At 36.8% G+C, this 23005-nt stretch overlaps 1 protein-coding gene across 2 annotated transcripts in view; it reads left to right on the top strand.

The window, feature by feature from the left end:
• KITLG (KIT ligand) overlaps positions 1 to 23005 on the top strand; it is a 97123-nt gene that overhangs the window by 61447 nt on the left and 12671 nt on the right. The window contains exons 4-9 of one of the 2 annotated variants that reach the window (XM_043880828.1): positions 8253 to 8423; positions 10897 to 11056; positions 11786 to 11869; positions 20390 to 20499; positions 21155 to 21222; positions 22224 to 22300. In XM_043880828.1, the coding sequence (XP_043736763.1) occupies positions 8253 to 8423; positions 10897 to 11056; positions 11786 to 11869; positions 20390 to 20499; positions 21155 to 21222; positions 22224 to 22263 (633 nt within the window). In that variant the 3' untranslated portion in view covers positions 22264 to 22300. The remainder of the gene's footprint in view (positions 1 to 8252; positions 8424 to 10896; positions 11057 to 11785; positions 11870 to 20389; positions 20500 to 21154; positions 21223 to 22223; positions 22301 to 23005) is intronic. The other variant, XM_043880830.1, reaches the window with a different exon arrangement.

Below are 23005 nucleotides of genomic sequence, written 5' to 3'. Positions count from 1 at the left end.
TGCCCCACCCCATCCACCTCATCTTAATGCCCATTATTCTGCAACACAAACTTGTCACCCAGTCAGGTGCATCCCACCCTCCTAGAATCAACTTGAACTGAAAGTGTTAGTCGCTCAGTCTTGTCTGACTGTTTGTAACCCTACTAGCTTGCCAGGCTCCTCTGTCCATGGAATTCTCCAGGTAAGAATACTGGAGTGGGTTGCCATTCTCTTCTATTCTTAATTCCAAGACTGGATGGTATAGCTTACCTTTGCTGGGAATGTTCTTTCCTCTCCCACCCACTCATCCAAATTCTATCCAGAGAATTATGCAGTATCCTGGGACTGAATGCATCTTAATGGTCATCTCCTCCAAGGTCAGCTTAAGGTCCCTATTTCTCATAAGACCGTTTCCTACTGTCCCAGACATGCCCTCTTCCCTGTATCATTGGCCAGTAAAAACTGACACCACCCCAATCTGTGCATCTGCTGGGTGCTCGGGTGGGACAAAGTGATGTGGTATCTGTTCTGTGGGCCTTATCTGTTACTTTATCATCTGAATTTCTATAGAATTTGTCTCGAAACTAATCATTTGGAGTAGTTGATCATATATTGCTTACACAGCTATTTAAAATTGTATGTGTTATGGATCTGTCTTATAGTATTGTTGTGAGAAATGATTAAGATGTGAAAAACCCAAGATATAGTGTACATGCAATAATTGTTCTATGTCCTCACAATTATTTTGTTGTTATATTTTCTCTTTTTACGTATTTATCTAAAGATTAGGGATCAAACCTTTGTTTTATTTCCTTACCATTTCAGCAGGTCGTAGCTATGCAAAAGCTACTTACCAGTAAACATTTTAACTGCTGGCCAAAAAATCTCTGATTTACAAATCTTGAGGGAGCCTACCTTATTTGTTTATATTCCTTTGGTTCTCGCTAACAGTAATGAACTCAAGCTTCACCAAAAAAAAAAGTCCCATTACTGTAAGGATACTGAAGAATAGCATTTCAAGCCAAGGGGAGGGATGCAGGCAGGCCTCATGAAGGGACTCGATCCAGGACTGGGAAGCCTGCGGGTTTTCCTTTCCCTTCTCTGCATCTCTGCCGCGTTCTGCTTCGCCTGTGCAAGATTTTTGTGTTTTCAGTCACCTGGTGGCGTAACGGCTGGCCCAGAGCTCCCACACTTACATATTACAGTTTTGACCCTGCTCAGACTGAGTTATCAGTTCTTATCACTATTACCTATTTGGGGGAGGGACTTTCCGATTGATCCATTTGTCTCAGGACGCCAGCACTGGCCAGTCAGCTGTGGCTGCTTTGTAATTGTAGATCCTACGATTCGAAATGCTTCCTATGGAAACGGAAGTCAGTCAGGTAGACACTGTACTTGTCTGCTTCTAGCTCTCATATAGTATATATTTCAAAGAAATAAGCATAAAATCTTAGGTAAATGAATAAAACATAACATTAAGTACTATTTTTTAGGTGGCTCTTTTGTATACTCAGACCACAGGCCCCATCTTAATAAGTAAGTGATTACATTAAGATACTTTCAGAACATCTAGACCATTACTACCTGAAAAAAATAGCATAGAAGCCACATGTTTTTAAGTTGCTCAGTCGTGTCCGACTCTTGTGACCCCGTGGACTGTAGCCCACCAGGCTCCTTTGTCCATGGGATTTTCCTAACATGAATACTGGACTGGATTGTCATTTCCTCCTCTAAGGGATCTTCCTGACCCAAGGATCAAACCTGTGTCGGCTGAGATCTTGGCAGGCAGATTCTTTACCACGGAGCCCTCTGGGAAGCCCAGAAGCCACATATGTAATGTTAAATTGTCCAGTAGCTGCATTTAAAAAAAAAAAAAAAGGAACATGAGAAAGTATAATAAAGTTTATTAGTCTAATATATTCAAAATGTTATCACTGTACCTTGTAAACCATATAAAATTATCAACATATTTTAATTTTTAATATTTATTCAGAATCCACTGTGTATTTCATATCTACAGTACACTCCAGTTCAGACACTAAATTTTCATCAGAAATATTTACTCATTTAGATTTTTATAAAATTGGCAATTGAAAACACAGATTCACATACCTAAGCTTTTCCAAAGATTCTTTAAAAGTGTTCCAGTCACCAAATCAGGTAATGATTTTTTAACTTTCAACATGTTGAATTAGTTAAGCAAAATTAATATTTTAGTTCCTCAGTCATCCTGGCCACAGTTTGAGTGATGAGTAGCTGAAGGTGGCTAACGGCCCCTCTATTGGCTCACACAGATTAGACAGAGATATTTTAGAGACAGAGAAAGTGATGCTCTGAATAGATTAAGTGACTTGCCTAAAATCACGAAATGTGTTAACGGAGTTAGGACTAGACTCAGCCTCTAGTTCATCAGGGCTGCCCTCATCTCCCACAATGACCTTTCTCCCTGGTGCTATTTTGTATCTGGCTCAGAGGCCATTTATAGGCCTGCCTGGGGAAACAACATGTATTTATAGTGTTTGGACTGATTACCATCTTAATCAGATTGAGGTTTCTACTCGCTTTAATTAAAGCGAGAAAATGCAGTTAGATGTCTGCAGTGAACACTGAAGACCCAAATTAATTGTTTAGAGAGAGGACTAAAATAAATCATGACAAAACCCAGCTCAAAAAAGTTAAGATTTTGGAGACTCTACAGCAGTAACATGAACACACAATATTTTACAGTGGTTTTTGTAGGAATGTTTTAAATCTGCCTGCCCATGAAATGTTCGAGACTGGCAAGGAATATCTGCTTTCTAGTCCTAAGAGGAAAAACAAAAAGGAGTCAGGAGAGTCCATTAAAGTCAATTGGTGGTGATGGTTTAGTCGCTAAGTCGTGTCCAACTCTTGTGACCCCATGGACTGTAGCCCACCCAGGCTCCTTTGCCCATGGGATTTCCCAGGCAAGAATACTAAAGTGGGCTGCTCTTCCTTTCTCCAGAGGATCTTCCTGACCCAAGGACCCAACCTTGGTCTCCTGCATTGCAGGCTTTACCAGCTGGGCCACCAGGGAAGCCCACTAAAAGCAATTAGCACTTGCTATTTGGTTGCAACAGTTACTGGAAGAAATCTGGCTCCTATAATACAGTTCTGGATTCATTGAAATGATACAGAGCCATTTCTAATTCCTAAGTAATCTCTTAACTGAGTTGAAGGACCAGTGTGTCTCGTCCAGAAGCGGCACCATATGAGTTCTGGAGAAGCCAGCAGAAGAAAGGGCTGCAGCTGTGTGTGTTTTGACTGTGTTTACTGATGAGAAAGAACTAAGCAAGTGCTTGGGAGTCTTGGTTTCTAATATTTGTTTTAAATTTGTTGTGTAACCTTGGTGAACCACTTCACTGCTCAAGACCTTCCTTGATTTTCCCATTTCTGAAACTGGTGGGACTGGACCAGATGGTCTTTTAGCATTTCTTCCAGATCTAAACCATTGCGATTCTAGTGGCATGGTGCTAGATTCTTTTTGACTGATCAGCCAGGAGGTAAATGCTGGAAGCACAAGAGGAAAGAAAGGAGCGCTTTGAGCCTGTGGGCGTTCATACTTCCCATTCTGGCAAGATTGAAGGTTGACACACATTAAAGAAAACAAAACAAATAATCAAACTGGGCGGTAATGCTGGTAATTAGATTAGTTGGATTAGAAGATGGGGTGGAAGACTCATTGTGAATAGTCCTCAGAAGCCTCATAGTTTATGAGCCAGGGCTTTGCTCCCTCAGAATCTCTAATGGGTGTTTTACCCCAGCTCCTTTGTGGAGAATTCCCTCACAGTGCACTTAACTCCATGAGGCTTCCTGATGAAGCAGACACATATCTCTCAAAGAACAGTTACTAAATGGAAAAGCAGTGCCAAGTACATCTGTGAAGACACATTTGTGTGTGTTTTGTCCACTTTCAGATTCTAGTACCAGAAGGCTTCTGGACTGCTCTTGGAGACTCTTCATCTAAGACTGATGCAGAATACTGTGTCAAATGTTTTCAGCTAATAAACCAGAACAGTTTCTTATATGAAGCAGGGGATGGAGAGAAGAAGGCAGGCCAGATTTAGCAAGTCTCTCGGATGTTTTTATTTCAGCCACGGTCTCAAATTTACCAGTTCTGGGTCTGCAGAGATATTATATCACACATCCTGTGAAATTCACGTATCATCTATTTTAAATTTGTGTGAATGTGTGAGTTTTCATTGTTGGTTTTTGGAAATGGTCGTATTCTTAATTATGTTTAGAATGCTTTCAATCATAGTTTTTTTTTTTAATCTTATCATTAATTTGGTGCTTATGGTACTTTAAAATCCTTAGGAAGTTCATAGTTTTTACCCAGATCTTCTGTGGTGGTGGCATGCAAGCAGGTCAAGGACATTGATTCAATTCAGTTAGCATTCTAGAATGATACATGTTATATATCATTTATATATACACACACAAACATGAATAGAAAGCATATGTTGCTTCAATAATCCTAAATAGAGCTGTTATAATTGATCCAGAAAATGTAAGACAGAGGCTACCAAAAAAGAAGGTAAGAAATTAAGAGTATGAAGTTAAGGAAAATCCAGACAAGTTTTCCCTTTCAAAGCAAAAAACTATATTTCTTTTTGTGTGTATATGGGTGAATAAAACATTACATTATATGTACTTCAGGAATTTGAAACATACTCTTTACATCCTCTTTGATGTCCTGTCTGACTCTTATCAACTTTACTGATCTTTCACATTCTTCTCATGAAATAGAGAACATCATTTATATCTTACATTCTTCTAATATATATTCTGAGTTAATAGCTATGAATATAAAACTAGTTTAAAATGGTGTCTGAAAGATGAGTGATAAGTAATGCCTGTTTATTAAGGTAAAGGAAAAATTTAAATTTGTGAACTGCACACTTTTAATTATCTATTTCCTAATCATAATAATCTTGTGAGAGTTGAAAAACAGACTTCATACCATCTCACAAATGAAATATTTAGGTCACTGTGTTTTGCTGTCTGGAAATCATTGACTACATTTAATTAAAAAGAAAATGCATCACTGCTTGATGTTCTAGTCAAGGCTGGTTTCCTTTCTTGTAGGCAGACAAGTTAAAACTGGCTGATATTTAATATTGTTTACCTCAGTTTTATCTTTCCTAAATTCAATAAACTTTAAAAGCTAAAATATAGCTTTTAAACAGATTAGTGAAAAGAAATAACTTTGAATTGATTATATAGTCTTTTCCAATAAAATTATGCAAGAATGTATAGTGAATGAAATACAGTTAAAGGTGTTTAGAAATGTATTTTTCAGCAGTGTAGTCTCGATGTTTATGTCAAATATCAATGAATTTTTCATAACCTTAAAGGGGCAGATATTGGGCTAGGATTCGATTATAGAATTTCCATGATTTAACAGTAAGAAATTACAGGTTTAGGGTTGAAAATGTTTCTGGGAAAAGTTGATTGCTTGGACTGTTGATTAGGTATGTGAAAACAAGGGTGGGTGGCCATGGGGCAAGTAGTCATAGCTAAATAAGAACTTGAATGAGGAATGTAAACATAGAGTTCAGTTGAAGATAGAGATAAACAGAAGTGACAGCAAGCACCCCAGAGTTCCCAGTTTAAAACTAAGAAACATATCAACAAGCTCCTCTCTGCTTTAACCACAAAAAAAGCAGCAAACAGACAGAAAGCAAAAAGAAAAAACAACCTGTTCATTTAAGGCACAGACCACAGTACCTTAATTCAGAATAGGGGAATTTGATTTTGGTTCCTATACGTCAGAGGATCAGAGAGAAGGACAGGCGAGCTTATTCATAAAGTGGAGCAAGGACAGAGTTTGAAAAGATTAATACATGAGCTGTACTTGCCATGGAAAAATTTGCACAATTTCAGTGGGATGAACTAATAGGTGAAGGCTGTTCTACCATATAAATACTACTAAAGTAGTATTTACAGAATGTACTGTTTCCCACATCCTAGGAAATCTGCCCCTTGCTGATAGGGATGACTATCTAAAGGCAATGGTTGCTGTCTAAATGGAGGGAACCTTGGCAGAGCAATCAGCCTCCAAAGAAAGACTGACAGCTTGTAAAGAGACTTGTTAATGATGCAAATATGAACTTGCATGTGCTTTAGATAAGCACCGATTTTATATAACAAAGAGTTCATTCTCAGCATATTTTGGAAACACTTAGTCTTTGAGAACTTGCTTGGTGAGTCAAATGAAATGGCCAAATTGAACTAATTCCCACTAGGAGTTTGTTTATTCTACTTATCTGAAGCCAGAGCCAACACTCCCTAAAAGTTTTGAATGGCATTTAATGCTTCCAGAAATTGCAACGTACCTATCTGTAGAGAAACCAGTTTCCTCTTTGGCTGGGTCATGTTAATTGAAATTGTTCTATTAAATAAATATAAAATGACTCTCTTATATAATTTAGAAAACACGATTTACATGACTTTCCCCCACATAGATATTCTGCTGTTAAGTAGAAAAACAAAGTGTAGTGGGTTTTACTTGTTTTACATGGCATCGATTACCCTCTCTGATTATGTATTTTTATTACAATAGAAATAATTTAAAATTATGTGAGATCTTAAGAAGCCAAGACCATTTTACCTTTGTCTAATATCTATCTTATTTTTTTCATTATAACATTTTAACAGTTAAAATTATAAATCAGAACCTAGACTTCAAAGTTCTTTATAAGAGAGAACAGACTATTACAATATACAAAGTATGTAAATTTTCAATTATTATATTTTAAGTGGTGTCACATTCATTTTTAAAAATGTTATAATTCATCCTAATATACTATGAAAGTTTTCCCTAATAATCTAAACCTTTATTTATCTGCAGCAATGTATAAGAGGGGTTGGCAAACTACACTCTATAGACCAGATCCAGTCTGTTGCTGATATTACATGTACAAAAGAGTTTGTCTTGGGGAATACATGTAAATCCATGGCTGATTCATGTCAATGTATGACAAAAACCACTATAACATTGTAAAGTAATTAGCCTCCAACTAATAAAAATAAATGAAAAAAATTTTTTTAAGTTTGTCTTTTTACAGATGAATGTTTACAGTCTACTTGATAATAGAGAATGCTTTTAACCCTAAGTGAACAAAAATGTTGACCCAAAATAAAGAATTCCATTCTTCTTATTGCTAAACTTGTGTTACAAAAGAAGCTAAATTATTAATTATGCAGAAGAAATTATATCCATTTATAATCATTACATTTTAAACAGTAACAAGAATGGGTGGCAATTCATTTTCTCTTATATAACTGGACCTACACAATATTCTTCATTTTTGCCTCTTAGCATACAAAGCTTGAAAATAGTTGCCATCTAGCCCTTTCCAGAAAATGTGGGACCCTTGTTATGTAGTATTTCTTCTCACTTTTTTTTTTTTTCACTTCTATATCAGTTAAGCAACTAGTTTCTGAGGAACTCCCACATGCCAGATACTATTCTAGGTCTTGGGGACACCACAGGGAACACAATTATTTAAAAACCCTACCCTCATGAAACTTACATTCAAATTATATACCTCATCTCCTCAAAACTACCTTACTTCTATTATCCCCTTTCTACAGGGGGGCAAAATGAGGTTCAGAGAATTTAGGTAGCTTGTCAGGATTCTCTCAGCCAGAAATGAACCCAGTTTTGATTGACTCCAAGGCTTGAGCTTCTAGCCCCACAAATTCTGCAGCTGGTCCTGCCACTAAAACAAAAGTGCTTCTCTCTCAGACCACATTCTGTCAGTGCTATTTTTTTTTTTAACACCCACAGAAACTCAGCTATGAAGAGGCTTTGAAATCTATCAAGATCTTGAGAAAAATAAGCTATTATTGATCCACTGATTCATATTCCAATTCCCCAAAAGACTGGAAGTTCTTTGAAGAATAGGAATCTTTCCCACTATAACTTTTTTTAATTTCTCTGGGTCTAAAATTCATTTCAGAATACAGTAAGTGAGAAATAAATATGCTTCCATAGAATTGAATTTCACAGTATCTGAACCTTGTCAAGGGCTCTGTTGTAATTTTATTTCCATGGAAGGGCAAAAATCTTTACCATCAACAATTTCCTCTGATCTTTATGCATTTGGAAATTTTGAAACAGCTGTTAGATATGACTTAAACAAAACCTAAGAACTAACCTGTTCTGATATCAGGAAAGCTTTTGTCCAGCAATCAGTGACTGTACTTAAAACGGGTGCTTTGTCTTCTTTTCATTTAATTTCTTACAGCCTAGTCATTGTTGGATAAGCGAGATGGTGGAACAACTGTCAGTCAGCTTGACGGATCTTCTGGACAAGTTTTCAAATATTTCTGAAGGCTTGAGTAATTATTCCATCATAGACAAACTTGTGAAAATAGTTGATGACCTTGTGGAGTGCATGGAAGAACACTCATCTGAGGTAACTTTGTATTGGGACTGCTTTTTATTACTTGTCTCTGTAACCTATGGCTGATTGGTGGTGGCAGGGGTGGGGACGTGTTTGTGAGATTTTTAATTTATAAATTTTTAATTTAAAAAATTTTTAAGATGAGCACAGAAAATAAATATTTATAGTTATATCACAACTGAAATGTATACTAAGACAATTAAATGTTGTCACTTAATATAAAAATAAAATGTATTCACAATGCACTTATAAAAACAACCCTGACTTTATTTCATGGATAAGGTTCTACCAATGTTCATTTACCTTTAAATGGAAAATTGCCTATAATGAACACTTGACCTCTTATCTATAGTAATAATATCACAACAAAGAAGTGCATTTTAACGTCTTTGGGTCATTTGATGATTAGTTGTCACTTCAGAGTATGGGTCTGGCAGTGCTTTGAGTTCAAAGCATATTAAAGAAGCCATGTACCCACGAGAGATTAAGGATGAGATGCTGGAGGTCAAACCCTGGCTTTGTTCAGTAATAGCTTTGCTCCCCTTCTTTATGCATAAAATGGGGACAATAAGAGGAGCTGATGTTGCATGATAATGATGAATTTTTAGCCCCATATTTGGCAAAGTAAAATGTTAACAGTTTTTTTTTTTTAATTTTATAACACTGTGTCTAGATAATAAATGACCTCTTGGGACACCTGTTTTGGCATAGAGTTCACAAGCCAAGGTTTAGCCTACAGGCCTTCTTGAAGTTCAAACCTAAGGCTTTAACCATGATGCTGTATAGTAATAGTCAAATACTCTGTCTCCATTCAAAATTCCAGTCACTCACTAAGACCCGACCTCCATCCCAATTGTGCTCTCCAATCTTAAAATTCTCATAATGCCAGTAACCTAATCACTATAATTCATCATTTCTACTGTTTTACTTTCTAATTTCCCAATCAGAATGTATCTTATAATCAATGACATCTTAGCGTTAGCATCCCTTTTTATCATATCAGTATGAATGAAATACTAATGGCAATGATAAGTAGAGGTCACAAAAAGTAAAGTATCCCAGACAAGGTGTCATGAAGAAAATAAGATATGCCCTAGGGCCTGAAAGATGAATTAATTGGTCAATAAATGACAATTTATCCAGAAGAGCATTCCAGATCCCAAAAAGTGTACATTTACTAACCGTGGCACTTTGGCTAGAACCCAAGAGATTCATATCAGGTGGTATTTCTCAGTTGTTTCAGAGGTTAACATATATAAAACACTTAGAGTAGTACATAGTAAGTGGTACATAGGTGTTAACTCTAATTATTATTACCTGCATTTATTGATAGATAACCATGTTTGAGAAGATCCCCTGGAGAAGGGAAAGGCTACCCACTCCAGTATTCTGGCCTGGAGAATTCCATGGACTGTATAGTCCATGGGATCGCAAAGACACAACTGAGCGACTTTCACTTTTCATATATTTCTGAATTCCTAAAATATAGCTTTGACTTGTTTGGGGATTTTATAGAAAAAATCATACTCTTTTTATGCTTTTGAGACTTGCTTCTTTCACTCCACATTATGTTTATAAGATATCCACATTGATTATTAAAGTTGTAGTTGATTTTTTTTTTTACTGTTCATAGAACATTTCATTGATTCAATATACCACTATTTATTAAACCACTCTCCTGTTGATTGGTGTAAGAATTTATAAACACTGCTGGCAAGAACTTTCTTAATATGCCTCCTGGTACATCTTGCAAGAGTTTCCTTATAGTTATCTAGGAGTGGAATTTCTGGGTCACAGGATGGGAGCATGTCCAACCATACTAATATCAAAGTGCCAATTTATGTCATTCCACTGGTATATAAGAGACCCCCTCTGCTCCATGTCCTTGCCAGTATTTATCATCATTAGACTTTTTAATTAGTGCATATTTGGAGCATGTGTTGTGTATATTTTTAATGAGAAGTAATGATTTTAATGAACATCTCTAAAGAGAACAGTTTGTAATTTGTTGTTAGGATTATTTCATTGTTATGATGTTGCTTTCACCTTATTCACCCTCACCACCACCCTCTTCCTTTTATCCGGAATTGAGTCCCAGACTGAACTGCATAGAATCACTTGTCCAATAGTGCCAGTTTGAATTATGAGTTGTAAAACAGTTGTCTAGAGACTTCCCTGGTGGTCCAGTGGTTTTAGACTCTGGGCTTCCACTGCAGGGAGCGCAGGTTTGATCCCTGGTTGGGAAACTAGATCCTGCATGCCCTGTGGAGAGGCAAAAAAAGACTTTAAAAATCTAATTCAAATTTAACTCAATAGATAATGTTCCTAAAATATTAACAATGTTACTTTAAAAAGCTGTCTAAAAGTGTCAGTTTCACTTGAATCTGTCAAGGACATATTTGTAGTCTATTACTTTGACATTAGTTAAATCTGCAGGCTATTTGAAAAACCTAATCTTGTTTTTTTTATTTTTTTCTTCTTCTAGAATGTAAAAAAATCATCCAAGAACCCAGAACCCAGGCAGTTTACTCCTGAGAAATTCTTTGGAATTTTTAACAAATCCATCGATGCCTTCAAGGACTTGGAGATAGTGGCTTCTAAAATGAGTGAATGTGTGATTTCCTCAACATCAAGTCCTGAAAAAGGTAAGACATACAAGTATTCCTAAAATAAATGTAAAAAGCAAGATTGAATCTTTTATGTGTAGGTAAGAATCTACTTCTGACTCAAATATATATGTAGCTAGAAAAAGACATGTGTGTGTGTATGTCTAATATAAAAGCAAATATCAGTGGCAAAAGAAGGGAAAAAAAAGTTATATATTTGTTGGTGTTCAAGCCCAGACAACACTTAACCATCTTCAAAGTACAGAATTGTGCATGAATAAATGATATATGAGATAGTCACTCATTTTCACCTGATATTTACTAGTAATATATAATTATATTCTTTTTCACTTCCAGTCTTCTTAATGTCCCCTTCTCAAATCTTTTCCTTAGGGGTCTAACTCTGAGTCATGAATTCTCATCTTCACCACTTACCCTGTACTGAGACTTCCTCCCCGCTACCATCCTTATGATACAAAATTTTAATTTCATTACTTATTTTGAAAAAGTGACCAATTGCCGACTGTTTGCATTATTTACATTTATCAGCGTGTGTAGGCAGTGAATCTTTGTCCTGTAAGGTGACTTTGGTGAATTTCTTAGTAAAAATAGAATAGCAGGACCCAGTATAAAATAAATAGGATCTGAATAATCAAGATTTGGGAAGCAGGCCTGGAAAGTACTCTAATATTGCACTTCACCTTTTGAGGACTCTTTAATTTATGTACATCGCCATGCAACACTGACGCATTATTGCTTTCTATTTAGATTCCAGAGTCAGTGTCACAAAACCATTTCTGTTACCCCCTGTTGCAGCCAGCTCCCTTAGGAATGACAGCCGTAGCAGTAATAGTAAGTACATATGTCTGATTTAATGCATGCATGGCTCCAGTTAGCTTCTGTTAGGAGTATTGCATGAGCTTTAAAGGAAACTTCTGCAATCACCACTATTAATTCTGTTCTCTTACTATTCTTCCTGTTATGATTTTCCTGAGAATTAAATAATTAGGCTTGCACAATTGGATTTCCCTACAGCTGGAGATGATGTTTAATTGGGGTAATAAATTTTCTGCTAAGATAGTTTTCAATAAGGCATGAAATTACTTTTAGATGACTTAAGCTTTTTTCATTGTTGACTCGAAATATATTCTGCATGGAATTTGCCTGACAAAAAAATGGAATTTTAAAATGGAAAATACAGGTGCTGGCTGTGTAAAATTCCAAGGATATCTTCTGTTTTGTTGTGTATAACACTATTTTACTACTGTATGTTTGGAAATTTGATGATTTTTTTTAAATTTTACTATAAAATTATATGTTGGGGGACAATATGCTTCTTTCTCTGAAATTTCTATCCTTGTTCATGAAGAAGAATCCAGTTTTCTGGAAGTCTGATGTCCTTTTTTTTCCCCAAATGTAATCCAATGGACAGAGGAGCCTGGTGAGCTACAGTCCTTGGGGTCGCAAGAGTCGGACACAACTGACAGGCTAAACTTACCTCCCTAGGCAGAGGTCACTATAAGCGTCATTGGATTTACTAAATATTCTGACCCTTTAGTCTCATGGATGCTGTCGGAGGAAAAAATTCATCCTGTGATCTTGGCTGAGAGGATCGTCCCTTAAAAGTTAGTAATGGGACACTCTCATGTGTTCAAGAGCATCAAAGACCTCTCTGTAAAAAAGAGTAACCAATTTAATACAAACCCACAATAGCAATGCTGCAATTCAGAAATCAAAAGGAAAACCTCTAAAATCCAATCTGTTTGGGACGTTTTGCCACCAAAACCTGACTTGATGAGGCTATTTATAATCTTTACCCTTTAAAAGTGGGTATGTCTTTCACTAAGGCATGCCTTTCACTAAGAAATATTAATGCGTTTGACTATAGGGTGCTACTCATACCTCATTGAGGATATTATATAATATATAATATTTATAGGACAGAAATATTCTAAGATCTAAAATTCTGAATACCCATTGGATTTGAAAAATTTGAAGACACTATATATGTTAAGGTCTTTCTTACTAAGAATTTTATTAATCTTTTCAAAGAAGTGATTTTTGACTTCTAAAATTCTGTTAGTACTTCATTGATTTATAATCTTACCTTTCATAATTTCCCTACGTCTACCTTGGGTTTAATTTGTTCAACTTGTTCTAACTTCTTAAGTTCTCAAGGTAGAAAAATTAGATCATTGACTCTAAACTATTCTTCTTTTCTAAAATAAGCACTTAAAGGTATAAATTTCCTTATAAGCAGCTTTAGCTGAATTCCACATATTTTGATATATTGTGTTTCCATTATATTTCTTTACAAATAATTTTCCTTGTGATTTCTTCTTTTGTTCATGGGAATATAAAAGTGGGTTGTTTGTTGTCTAAAAACATGTGATTTTTCTAGATATCTTATTATTGGTTTCTAAATTAACTCCATTACTGTCAGAGAACATACACTGTAGTCTTGTGAAATTTATTGAGACATTTTATGAATATTAAAGTTTCAGGTGTAGCATTCTGAAATTTGAAACAAGTTGTTGGTAACTTTCAGATCTTCTGTTCTTATTACATTGTTTGTCAAATTTTTAATCATTTACTGAGAGGGGGCATTAAAAATCTTTCCTTTTGATTGTGGGTTTGGTTGTTTCTTGTTTTGGTTCTAAGGTTTTTGCTTCACCTACTTAGCAGCTCTATTATTAAGTACTTATATATTTATTATTGTTATATCTTTCCTGAGTAACTGACTTTTACATCTTCCTGAAATATTCCTTATTAACTCTGCTAGAGCTCTTGTTTTGAAGCATATTTTGTTTGACATTGGTAGAGCCAGCCTTTCTTATATTTACTCTTTTCATATATATTGTTTTTCTTCTTATGTTTATTTTGAAAGTATATCTCTGATAGACAGGATGCAGTTGGGCCCTGCTATTTTATCTAGTCCCTTATTTTCATTAATTAGGCTGTTTCATCCATTTTGTATTTAATAACAGTTATCGGTTTGGTTAGATGTAGGCCGACAATTTTTTTACTGGCACCACATGCTTACTGATCCTCTGTTCCTCCTTTGCAGCCCTCTTGTGTGTTCATTGATTGATCGACTTTTAGTGCTCTATTTTAATTACTCTGTTGTCTTTTCCACAGCACCTCTTGACATTTTGTGGTTGCTTTAGGAGTTACCATATACATCTTAACTTGTAACTTTATTTAATGTTGCAGCACTTCAGAAACAATGTAAGAATCTTGCAACAGGATAGTTCCACTTGCCTATAACCATCTTTTGTGCTGTGCTGACATATATATTTACGGAGGTTATAAACCTCACAATGCAGTCTTAAAATTATTGCTTAAGCCCATCTTTTAAAAAGAAGGGAAAAAAATATTTTCCATTTACCCACATATTTATTATTTCTTGTTACTCCTCATTTCCTCTTGTAAATCCAAGTTTCTGTCTAGCGCTAATTCCTTTCTGGCTGAAGAGCTTCCTTAGCATTTCGTGTAGTGCAGATCTGTTGCCAACAAATTCTTTTTCTTTTAATAGAAAAATGTCTTTGTCTTCAGTATTGCAGGTGCTTTTTACTAGATACGAAATTCTGGGTTAACAAGAGTTTTCTTCTTTGAGTCCTTTAAAGATGTCACTCCATTGTCTTCCTGCTTCTATTGTTTTTGACAAAAAGGCAGCCAGCATTTATATGATGTTTTTCCTTATATGTACTGAGTCATTTCCCCCCCGCCCCGTGCCTTTCAAAATTTACTTCTGTTTTAGGAGTTTAAATAAGATGCGCCTAGGAGTGGTTTTCTTGTTTGTCAAGCTTCTTGGATATGTAAGTTTAAGAATCACACATACGTACAATCACACACATAATAATCCCACATATATTATTGATAAAATCAGTCTCACAGATCATGGAAGTTTTGTTAATTTTTTTTCCAACCTCTCTTTAATATTCAAGATGAATAATTTCAACCTATTTTCAAGTTCCCTGACTTTTCTGTCATCTGCTAAATTTTTCTTCCAGTAAGTTTTCCTTTTTCCATTAATTTTTTTTATTAAGACTTTATATTTTTAGAGCAGTTTAAGGTTTACAGCAAAATTGAGGTGAATAGACAGAGATTTTCCACACACTGCCTGCCACACATGCACAGCCTCTCTCATTATCAACATCCCCCACTAGAGTGGTGCATTTGTACAATGGAGGAATCTTCGTGGACACCTCATATCACCCAAAGTCCATAGTTTACATAGGGCTCACTCTTGGTGCTATCCATTCTATGGGATTGAATCCAGTGCATTTTTTTCATTTCTAAATTTGTACTTTGTGTTCTGGAATTTTCATTTGATTCTTTTTATATTTTATATTTTTCTGCTGAGATTTTCCATCTGCATATTCATTATGACAATATTTTCTTTTTTGGCTCTTGGATATAGTTACAATAGCGTATCTAAAGTTCTTGTTTTCAAATTTCAATATGTAGGTCATCCCATCATGGTTTCTATTAACTGATTTTTTTTTTTCTTCCTGATTGTGGGTCACATCTTCCTTTAGATAGCTAGTAATTTTTGAACATATGCTGGATATTATAGGTATTATGTTGTTGAATATCTGGATTTTGTAGCATTCCTTCAGCGACTATTTTATTCTGATAGGCAGTTAGTTCAGTTCCTAGCAGATCAGCTTTCTCTTCTTTCCTAGGCTTTTTTTTTTTTTTTTTTTTTTTAAGCTTTCTTAGAGGGTGGAGGGAGAGTAGCCTTATTTCTAAGGCATGGGGTCGCTGAGCTATTTCTTGAATGCCTAGAAAATCTCTCCATTCTTGCTTGTCAGAACTTCTTTGTCTCTGAATTGACTGCTAGGGTCTTTGTTTAAGTCATGGTTTCCCGGACACTGTTTATTGCCAGCTTTTGTGAAGTTTCTCCCTATGCATGTATAGCTTATTATTCAACCAATGATTGAGTCTCCTCCAGACACTTGTAGCACTTCTTTTCTGCACAGTTCCTCTCCCCAAAATAACCCTGCCTCACAAACCGCCCTGCCTTCAGCTAAGGCAGCAGCCCTAAGCTTCATTCTCTGATTTCCTATCGCAGTGAGGCCACTAAGTCAAAAGCTGTCACCCATCCAGCAAGTCGGGACAGTTGTGGGTCTCATCTCTTGCATTTTCCCTCTCCCAGGGATTACACTCCTGCATTGCCTTTTGGTCAAGGTCTGAAAGTAGTTGCCTTGTATAATTTGTTTAGTATGATAATTATTTACGTTGGGAAGGTTAAATTGCTATCATCAGGGTTGAATGCAAAATCTTTTCTACTTACATGACAACTGAATATATAACACCTGTTCGGTCCTATACCTTTGAGACTGTCGGTAGTTTTTAAATGACAATGTGAATGACCAGACTTGTTTTTTGTTTCCCTTTTTCTCCCTTTCTTCTTTAAAAAAAGAAAAAAAAAAGTGGGTCTTGCATGATTGATCAGCAGCTTTTGGCTAGGTGTTCTCACTCATGAATATGGCACTTAGATACCCATGGATAGGACTAGCTGTTATGGAGTGTATAGTCTCATAAGAGAAGCAGACACAAATCAAAATATTCATATTTTATGTTATTTATACTATATTTAATAGAAGTATGTAAATGTCTTTAGTTGTAGCATAAGGAAAGTAAGAAGTTTTGGTGCATATGGTCAAGGAAATTTGAAGAAGCCATGCTGTTTTCAGGGATAAGACCCCAATTGTTGCCATACTGGTCAGAGGACCATGGCATATGATGGAGCAGTCCAGAGGTGTAAGTGCCCTCTCTGTAGCTTATAAGGGAGAATCATGGGATAAGGTAAACATGTAAAAATTATCCAGAGGGAATTGTGCTTTCAAAGTAATGGTAATATTCTTTGTACCAAGCTAAAGTGTGTTTTAAAAATGTTTAAGTTTGCGATCCTTACAGACAGTATATTTAAATGACAGAGAGAAGATCCTTACTTTGACATTACCTTACACATCTTCTAGAAAGACCACTGCCCAGCTCTAGCCCTTGGTTAGCTGTGTGATCTTAGGCTAGTGTTTTAATCGCTCTGGACTCCTCGATCAAACTGAGGTTGATAATCTTTCCTTCATAAGTTTTCTATGAGTCTTAAATGAGTCAGCACATGTGTACTTAGCACCGTGCCTGATGCATAGTACATGTTCATCAAGAGTTATTAGAACAATTAAGAGGCAGCGAGGCCGGGTCAGTAAGTGGCGAGCCTGCAGTGAGCTCTGAATCAAGGGGAGAGTACTGAGTTGCATGTTTTCTAAGAATTGAGAAGAGAGACGTATTCATGGGCATGGTGCCCATAAGCAGACTCACTCTACAAAGAAACTCAGCAGAACTGTAGCACAGGTTTTTGTGGTCTGTGTTTGTACAGATGTCCGGCATTATTAGTCACACCACACAAGTCAGTTCCCACCAGTTTTGAACACTGAACAGTTTTCATAATAATGAGAACAACTAATAAGAACTCAGGAATTCAGGATTACTCAAATCCTGTCCAGATGAGCTTCCCCACCCCCATAAACTTAGAAGCATTTTTATATAAAAGCAACACTTTGGACCCAATACCCTTCATTTATGCTTCCCAGGTGGCATTAGTGGAAAAGAATGCCCCTTCCAATACAGGAGACAGACACAGTTTCGATCCCTGGGTTGGGAAAGTCCCCTGGAGTGGGAAATGGCAATCCACTCTAGTATTCTTGCCTGGAGAATTCCATGGACAGAGGAGCCTGGTGGGCTACAGTCCATGGGGCCGCAAGGGTCAGACACAATTGAAGTGATTTAGCACACACACACACCCTTCATTTGGCCCTTGAGGCACATAATTCAGATCTCATTGACCCCTGATGGATAGCAGCAGTAGCAAGTATTGGGAATCACGCCTTGGAGGTGTAAGCAAGCCTTTTCTAATGGAGTAGATTTTCTCTCCTGGAAGAGGGATGGCAGGATCACTGAAGAGGACCCAAGGCCCAGCTGTGAAACCATTTACATGAAGAGTAGAAATAAGGACGTGAGGCCTCTGTAGAAGGTGACATCAGCTCCTGTGGATCTGACCACCTCCTATCTCCTTTTCTCTCTCACACAGGAGGCCTGGTGCTAGGTGTTAGTCAAAGTCCAGAACTTTGCTCAGGGCCACAGTCCTAGGGGTAGGACTTTGGTTAACAAGTCACAGTGTTCTGGGAGAGCGAGGTGTGCTTTCTGTAGTCGCTCCTCCAGCTTGGCTTTATTTGCAACACCTCCCCTGGGGGCTGTCCTCCCAGCTGAGAAAGATTTAGAGTGGGGAATCCCAGAGCAACTCACTCTGTAACAAGTTCTTTCGGCTTACTGCTGGTGGGTATGATCTTTCCTCTGGTCTGACTAATACTTCAAGATTTGGCCTTTGGATAGAACAGGAAGAACAGATGGTTAGCTGCCTTGACTCTGGGACATCTGGCTTCTCAAACATGGGCAATGGAGTTCTCTGTAGCACCATCCCCACTGGTTAGTTTTCCACTGAGTCTGGGGACAGAATATTCATAGCTTTCTTTGTTCTCTGTATATGTCTGGATATGTCACTTGGCCAAAGCATAATCACATGCCAGCAATCAAAATAGACAGTGTTGGCCGTCAGTGGGAATTCGAACATGTCACTGGAATACAAACACAAATACCCAAATTATTATTTACCAATAGTGATACAAACATTTCTAAAATGGCCAGAATTGCCTGTAACTCCAAACACATTTCCTCAAAGAAATCACTTTTATAAATAGTAGCAAAATCTCAGACAAGCACATATAATCTTATATAACCCTTAAATAGCTTTATTATTGTAACAATAGTGTTCCTTCAATTATGACGAATCCCATTTTATAACTTAGGCTTATTTTGGTGATAAAATTCATGTTGAGTTTTTTTTTTTTTTTTCATGTTGAGTTTTAAGATGCCTAAAACATATTTCCCATGGGGTTGGCCAAAAGATCTGTCAGTCTGGTCTTAGGAAGTGATTCATAGTTACATGAATAGAAGAGTCCAGTTCTTTACTCCATCTCCTTTAAGTATAAGGGGCACCATTACTCACCATGTTCCCCCTACCCTGCCCCAGCGCACACCCAAACTTACTATTATGAGAACCTGTTTGGAAACATAAGAATTGTAGAATTAGTGAGTTTTCTGTTCCAAGTTTCCAAATGGTAGGGAGAAGGGCAATTCCTATTCTCACTACAATAGATAAGATTTATTTCTTGCCTCTCAGGTTAAATCTATAAGTTTATTTTTCCCTCTTAAATGCTAATACACATACAGTGGTTTGATTCTTTTAGATCATGTACTTTAGGTACTTAATATTAAATAGGTGACTGTAGGCTGACACAGTAACCCAAGTATCATTGCCAAATATCAGAGCCCCAAACAGTCACTTGTACCTAATTGGCTTACATTTTGATCATATGACTGCTCAAAGTATATAATTTATAAATGTATTACATCTTCCGAAGAGAACTGACAGTTTAACTCTTACAAGTTGACACACACATGTCCATGTTCTCAAACAAGGAAGTTGTTTCTTGTAAGGAGACAGGAAAAATCTGTCAAAATGTTAAGTTTTGTGATGGAAGCAAGAGACCCTTAGGGGAGTTTTGTTGTTTAATTCCTGAATCATTCTGCTTCTCGAGAAATATCAGAGCAGGATGAAGGGAGGTGTTCCAAGTTGATTTCATGTGCAGGTTTTCTCTCTCAGTTATATGGGGAAACACTGGTGTTTCCAGCCATTCTTCCCTGTTCAGTAGTCTCTGGCTTTCTAACATAGAAAGCCTGAAAAATTGAAACCTTTAGTCCATAGCACTGTGCAATGCACTGCTTGGTATCCAGTAAATGCCATGAAGAGACACCGTAATTCTAAGCTTGAGGTCCCTGAAAATACCCTAAGCATAATGTTCAGATATTAACTTAAAATTTGAGACAGGCCAGACATAGCTTGATGCATCAAGACCTTGATCAGGTTGCAGAATGTCATCTTTAAATTTTCTTGGCAAGATGTGACATGTAAAAAAGTGAAAAGGTGTTAGAAGATAAAGGCATAGAAGATGGATTTGCTTGATTAGATAGACATCATTTTCAGGTATATGTTATCTGTGTTCCCTATGGGTCCACATTAACCAAGTCAGGCAGCCTTCTGCCTGTGGGGTTTCTTTTTCACCTTATATCTTTCAGAAACTACATGAACTTGTATTGAAAGTGGAAAAATCAGTATGTTAAATATTTTAAACAGATAGGTCCAGAGTACATTTCAGAAACAGTTGGGAACAACCACAGCATTAAGAGCAAAACCTCTGGCATGGATATGGGTATGTGGTGTTCACCACTGTACTGTTTAAATTACAGGGAAGGCCTCAAATTCCACTGAAGATTCCAACCTACAATGGGCAGCCGTAGCATTGCCAGCATTCTTTTCTCTTGTGATCGGGTTTGCTTTTGGGGCCTTATACTGGAAGGTAAGTGTTGTTGTTCTTTTTTTTTTTTTTCCCTTAATCAAAAACTTTACATATTTATTTGTTCATTCTACATTACGTAAATGGTTAACTGCCGTTTTCTAAGAAAGGATCCTACCAAGAAAACAGTAAGATAGGATATGTCTTAAATTATAGCCTCCACAGAATATAAACCTTAGAAAGGGTCCCCCATTCCTCCTTATGTTTTGAAGACCACTCCTCTAATTGAGAATACATACTTAAGAAAATGAAAACTGGTTTTATTAGTCTGAACTGAATATAAAAAGGAATAAATATATGATGTGCTTGAAATTAGCTAGAAATGCCATTTGTATGATCTGCTATTTTTGGATTTCTACTCTTGTTTCTCTTCTCATTGAAGCCTGTCTGAAATTTTTAAATGTGCTAAATGATTGCAAATCAGCTTTTTGAAATGTCTTTTTAATTTGATTACTATTGAGATCTTTGTTTCTTTACTACTCTTTCATCTCCAACATCCTGAAACTTTTGAGTGATAGTACCATGCATTTTTCGTAATTTTCTTACTGCAAAAGTATTTTCATAGGCTGCCTGCTGACGAAGACATGGAAGTGAAGACTATTTACCTCTTAAATAGGACATGATAATTTTTTAATACATATCATTGTTCTTTTCCCAGAAGAAACAACCAAATCTTACAAGGACAGTTGAAAACAGACAGATTAATGAAGAGGATAATGAAATAAGGTACTTCATTTTACTAGAGATGTTCATCAGTAAGGTTGGCCCCGCCACTTCACATACCATGCATGTGCTCATAACATCTTTTAAGAAGTGTTTCACCCTCACGATGGCAGCTCCTAATCAATGTCTTCCCACTTTTAGCTCCATTTCTGATCTCCCATTGTCTCTTCAGTCCCACATCTCCACTTACCTGTGAAATACCTTCACAGAATTGTCTTCCTGACCCTTCTTAGGGTATGCGCTCTCTTTTTCTATAAGCAGCAGAATCTTGCTCATCGTGTTCCTGGTCATGGAGCTCGGGAGGCACGTTTCCCATCCTCTTTCCCACACTATAACCGAGACATGCTTAGTTCCTTCTTTAGCAGCAGTGATTATTTTCATCTTGTCTGAGTTGCTGCCATAGAACCTTCCTTGGCCCTTCTAAATTCCACCTTCGTCTCCTTCTGTAAACCCCATTCTTGATATCACCTCCTAGTCAAGATATTTTCTGTGCTTTTCTCTTTCACACTTCATATATTTGACCTCACTCTGGATTTTGGAGCCTTTAACGTATTTCAGCTTACTCAGTATTTTTTTAAAGCCAGATACAAAATTTGTTTTAAGATACCTTTTGTCTTATGATAGTTGACTTCTGATCACTATTTTACTCTTTCCACATACTGCCCAGGACCAGTACTTTGACTTTACACTCAGTTATGGTTTTTCCATTTGGCATGTTATTTTCTCTTATATCATGTTGCATGTGTATGCATTCACATATTAAGCACATATAAGCATTTTCTGTATATGTATCTGCATATGCATAGAGAATTTTTTAACTAATTGGGGAGACTGTGTTGAAGTCCTCCCTATAGTAATATTATGAAAGTAAACTTCCCACCCAATTTTGTAAGCTTTTTGCTCCTGTATTTATAGAAAAGTAAAAACTGCCCTTTACAGTTCCCAGGTCATGATATACTTCAGAATCTGTCTTAAAGCAAATAAGCATGTTTCTTGGTTTTCAGCATGTTGCAAGAGAAAGAGAGAGAGTTTCAAGAAGTGTAATTGTGGCTTCTATCAACACTGTTACTTTTGTACATTGGTAAGTTTTTAGAATTCAAGCTAAAAGATATAACGGGAACTACACAGTATCCTGGATGCCAGAATGTATTGTCTTCTATCAAGCTGATGTCAGTATGTCAGCTGAAACTGTTACACTGAATTGTGCATTCTCAAGTTTTGAAAGGCAAGCGGTGTTACTCCAGATTAGTGGATCCGTCTTGTATAGGAGTTATACAAAACATTAACAGTTGAGTGTTTCCTTTTTTTTTTTTTTCTTTTTGGCCACACCACATGGCTTATGGGATCTTAGGTCCCTAACAAGGGACTGAACCCACGTCCTCAGCAGTGAAGGTGTAAAGTCCTAACCACTGGACTGCCAGGGAATTCCTGAGTGCTTATTTTTGAGGCCAGAAAATAAGCAAGGGGAATAGAGCAAAGTAGGACTAAAATTAAATAGAAGAAGAATAAATAAAACCAATTTCAATTCGCTGTGGTTATTCTAACATGATAGGAAATGTATCTCATTTGTTAAATGCTCAATCAAGTGCAAACCAAAAACATTTCCTTGCTATTTTAAGGAAAAGGAGTAGAGGTCAAAATCCCTTGTAGTCAGGAGAGGGAAAGCATCAAGGTAAGGTGCCACCTGCCACATGACTGGTCCTCATTGTGCCTCATCACAGTCCAGAACCCCGGACGCACTGAATACAAGCCAGGGATAGATACCTGAGGTTGGGGTTGTGTGGGT

Source organism: Cervus elaphus, chromosome 3 (genome assembly GCF_910594005.1).
Source record: "Cervus elaphus chromosome 3, mCerEla1.1, whole genome shotgun sequence".
Taxonomy (NCBI): Eukaryota; Metazoa; Chordata; class Mammalia; order Artiodactyla; family Cervidae; genus Cervus; species Cervus elaphus.
The sequence above is the reverse complement of the archived record's forward strand: the minus strand, read 5'-3'. Positions and strand labels throughout refer to the sequence as shown.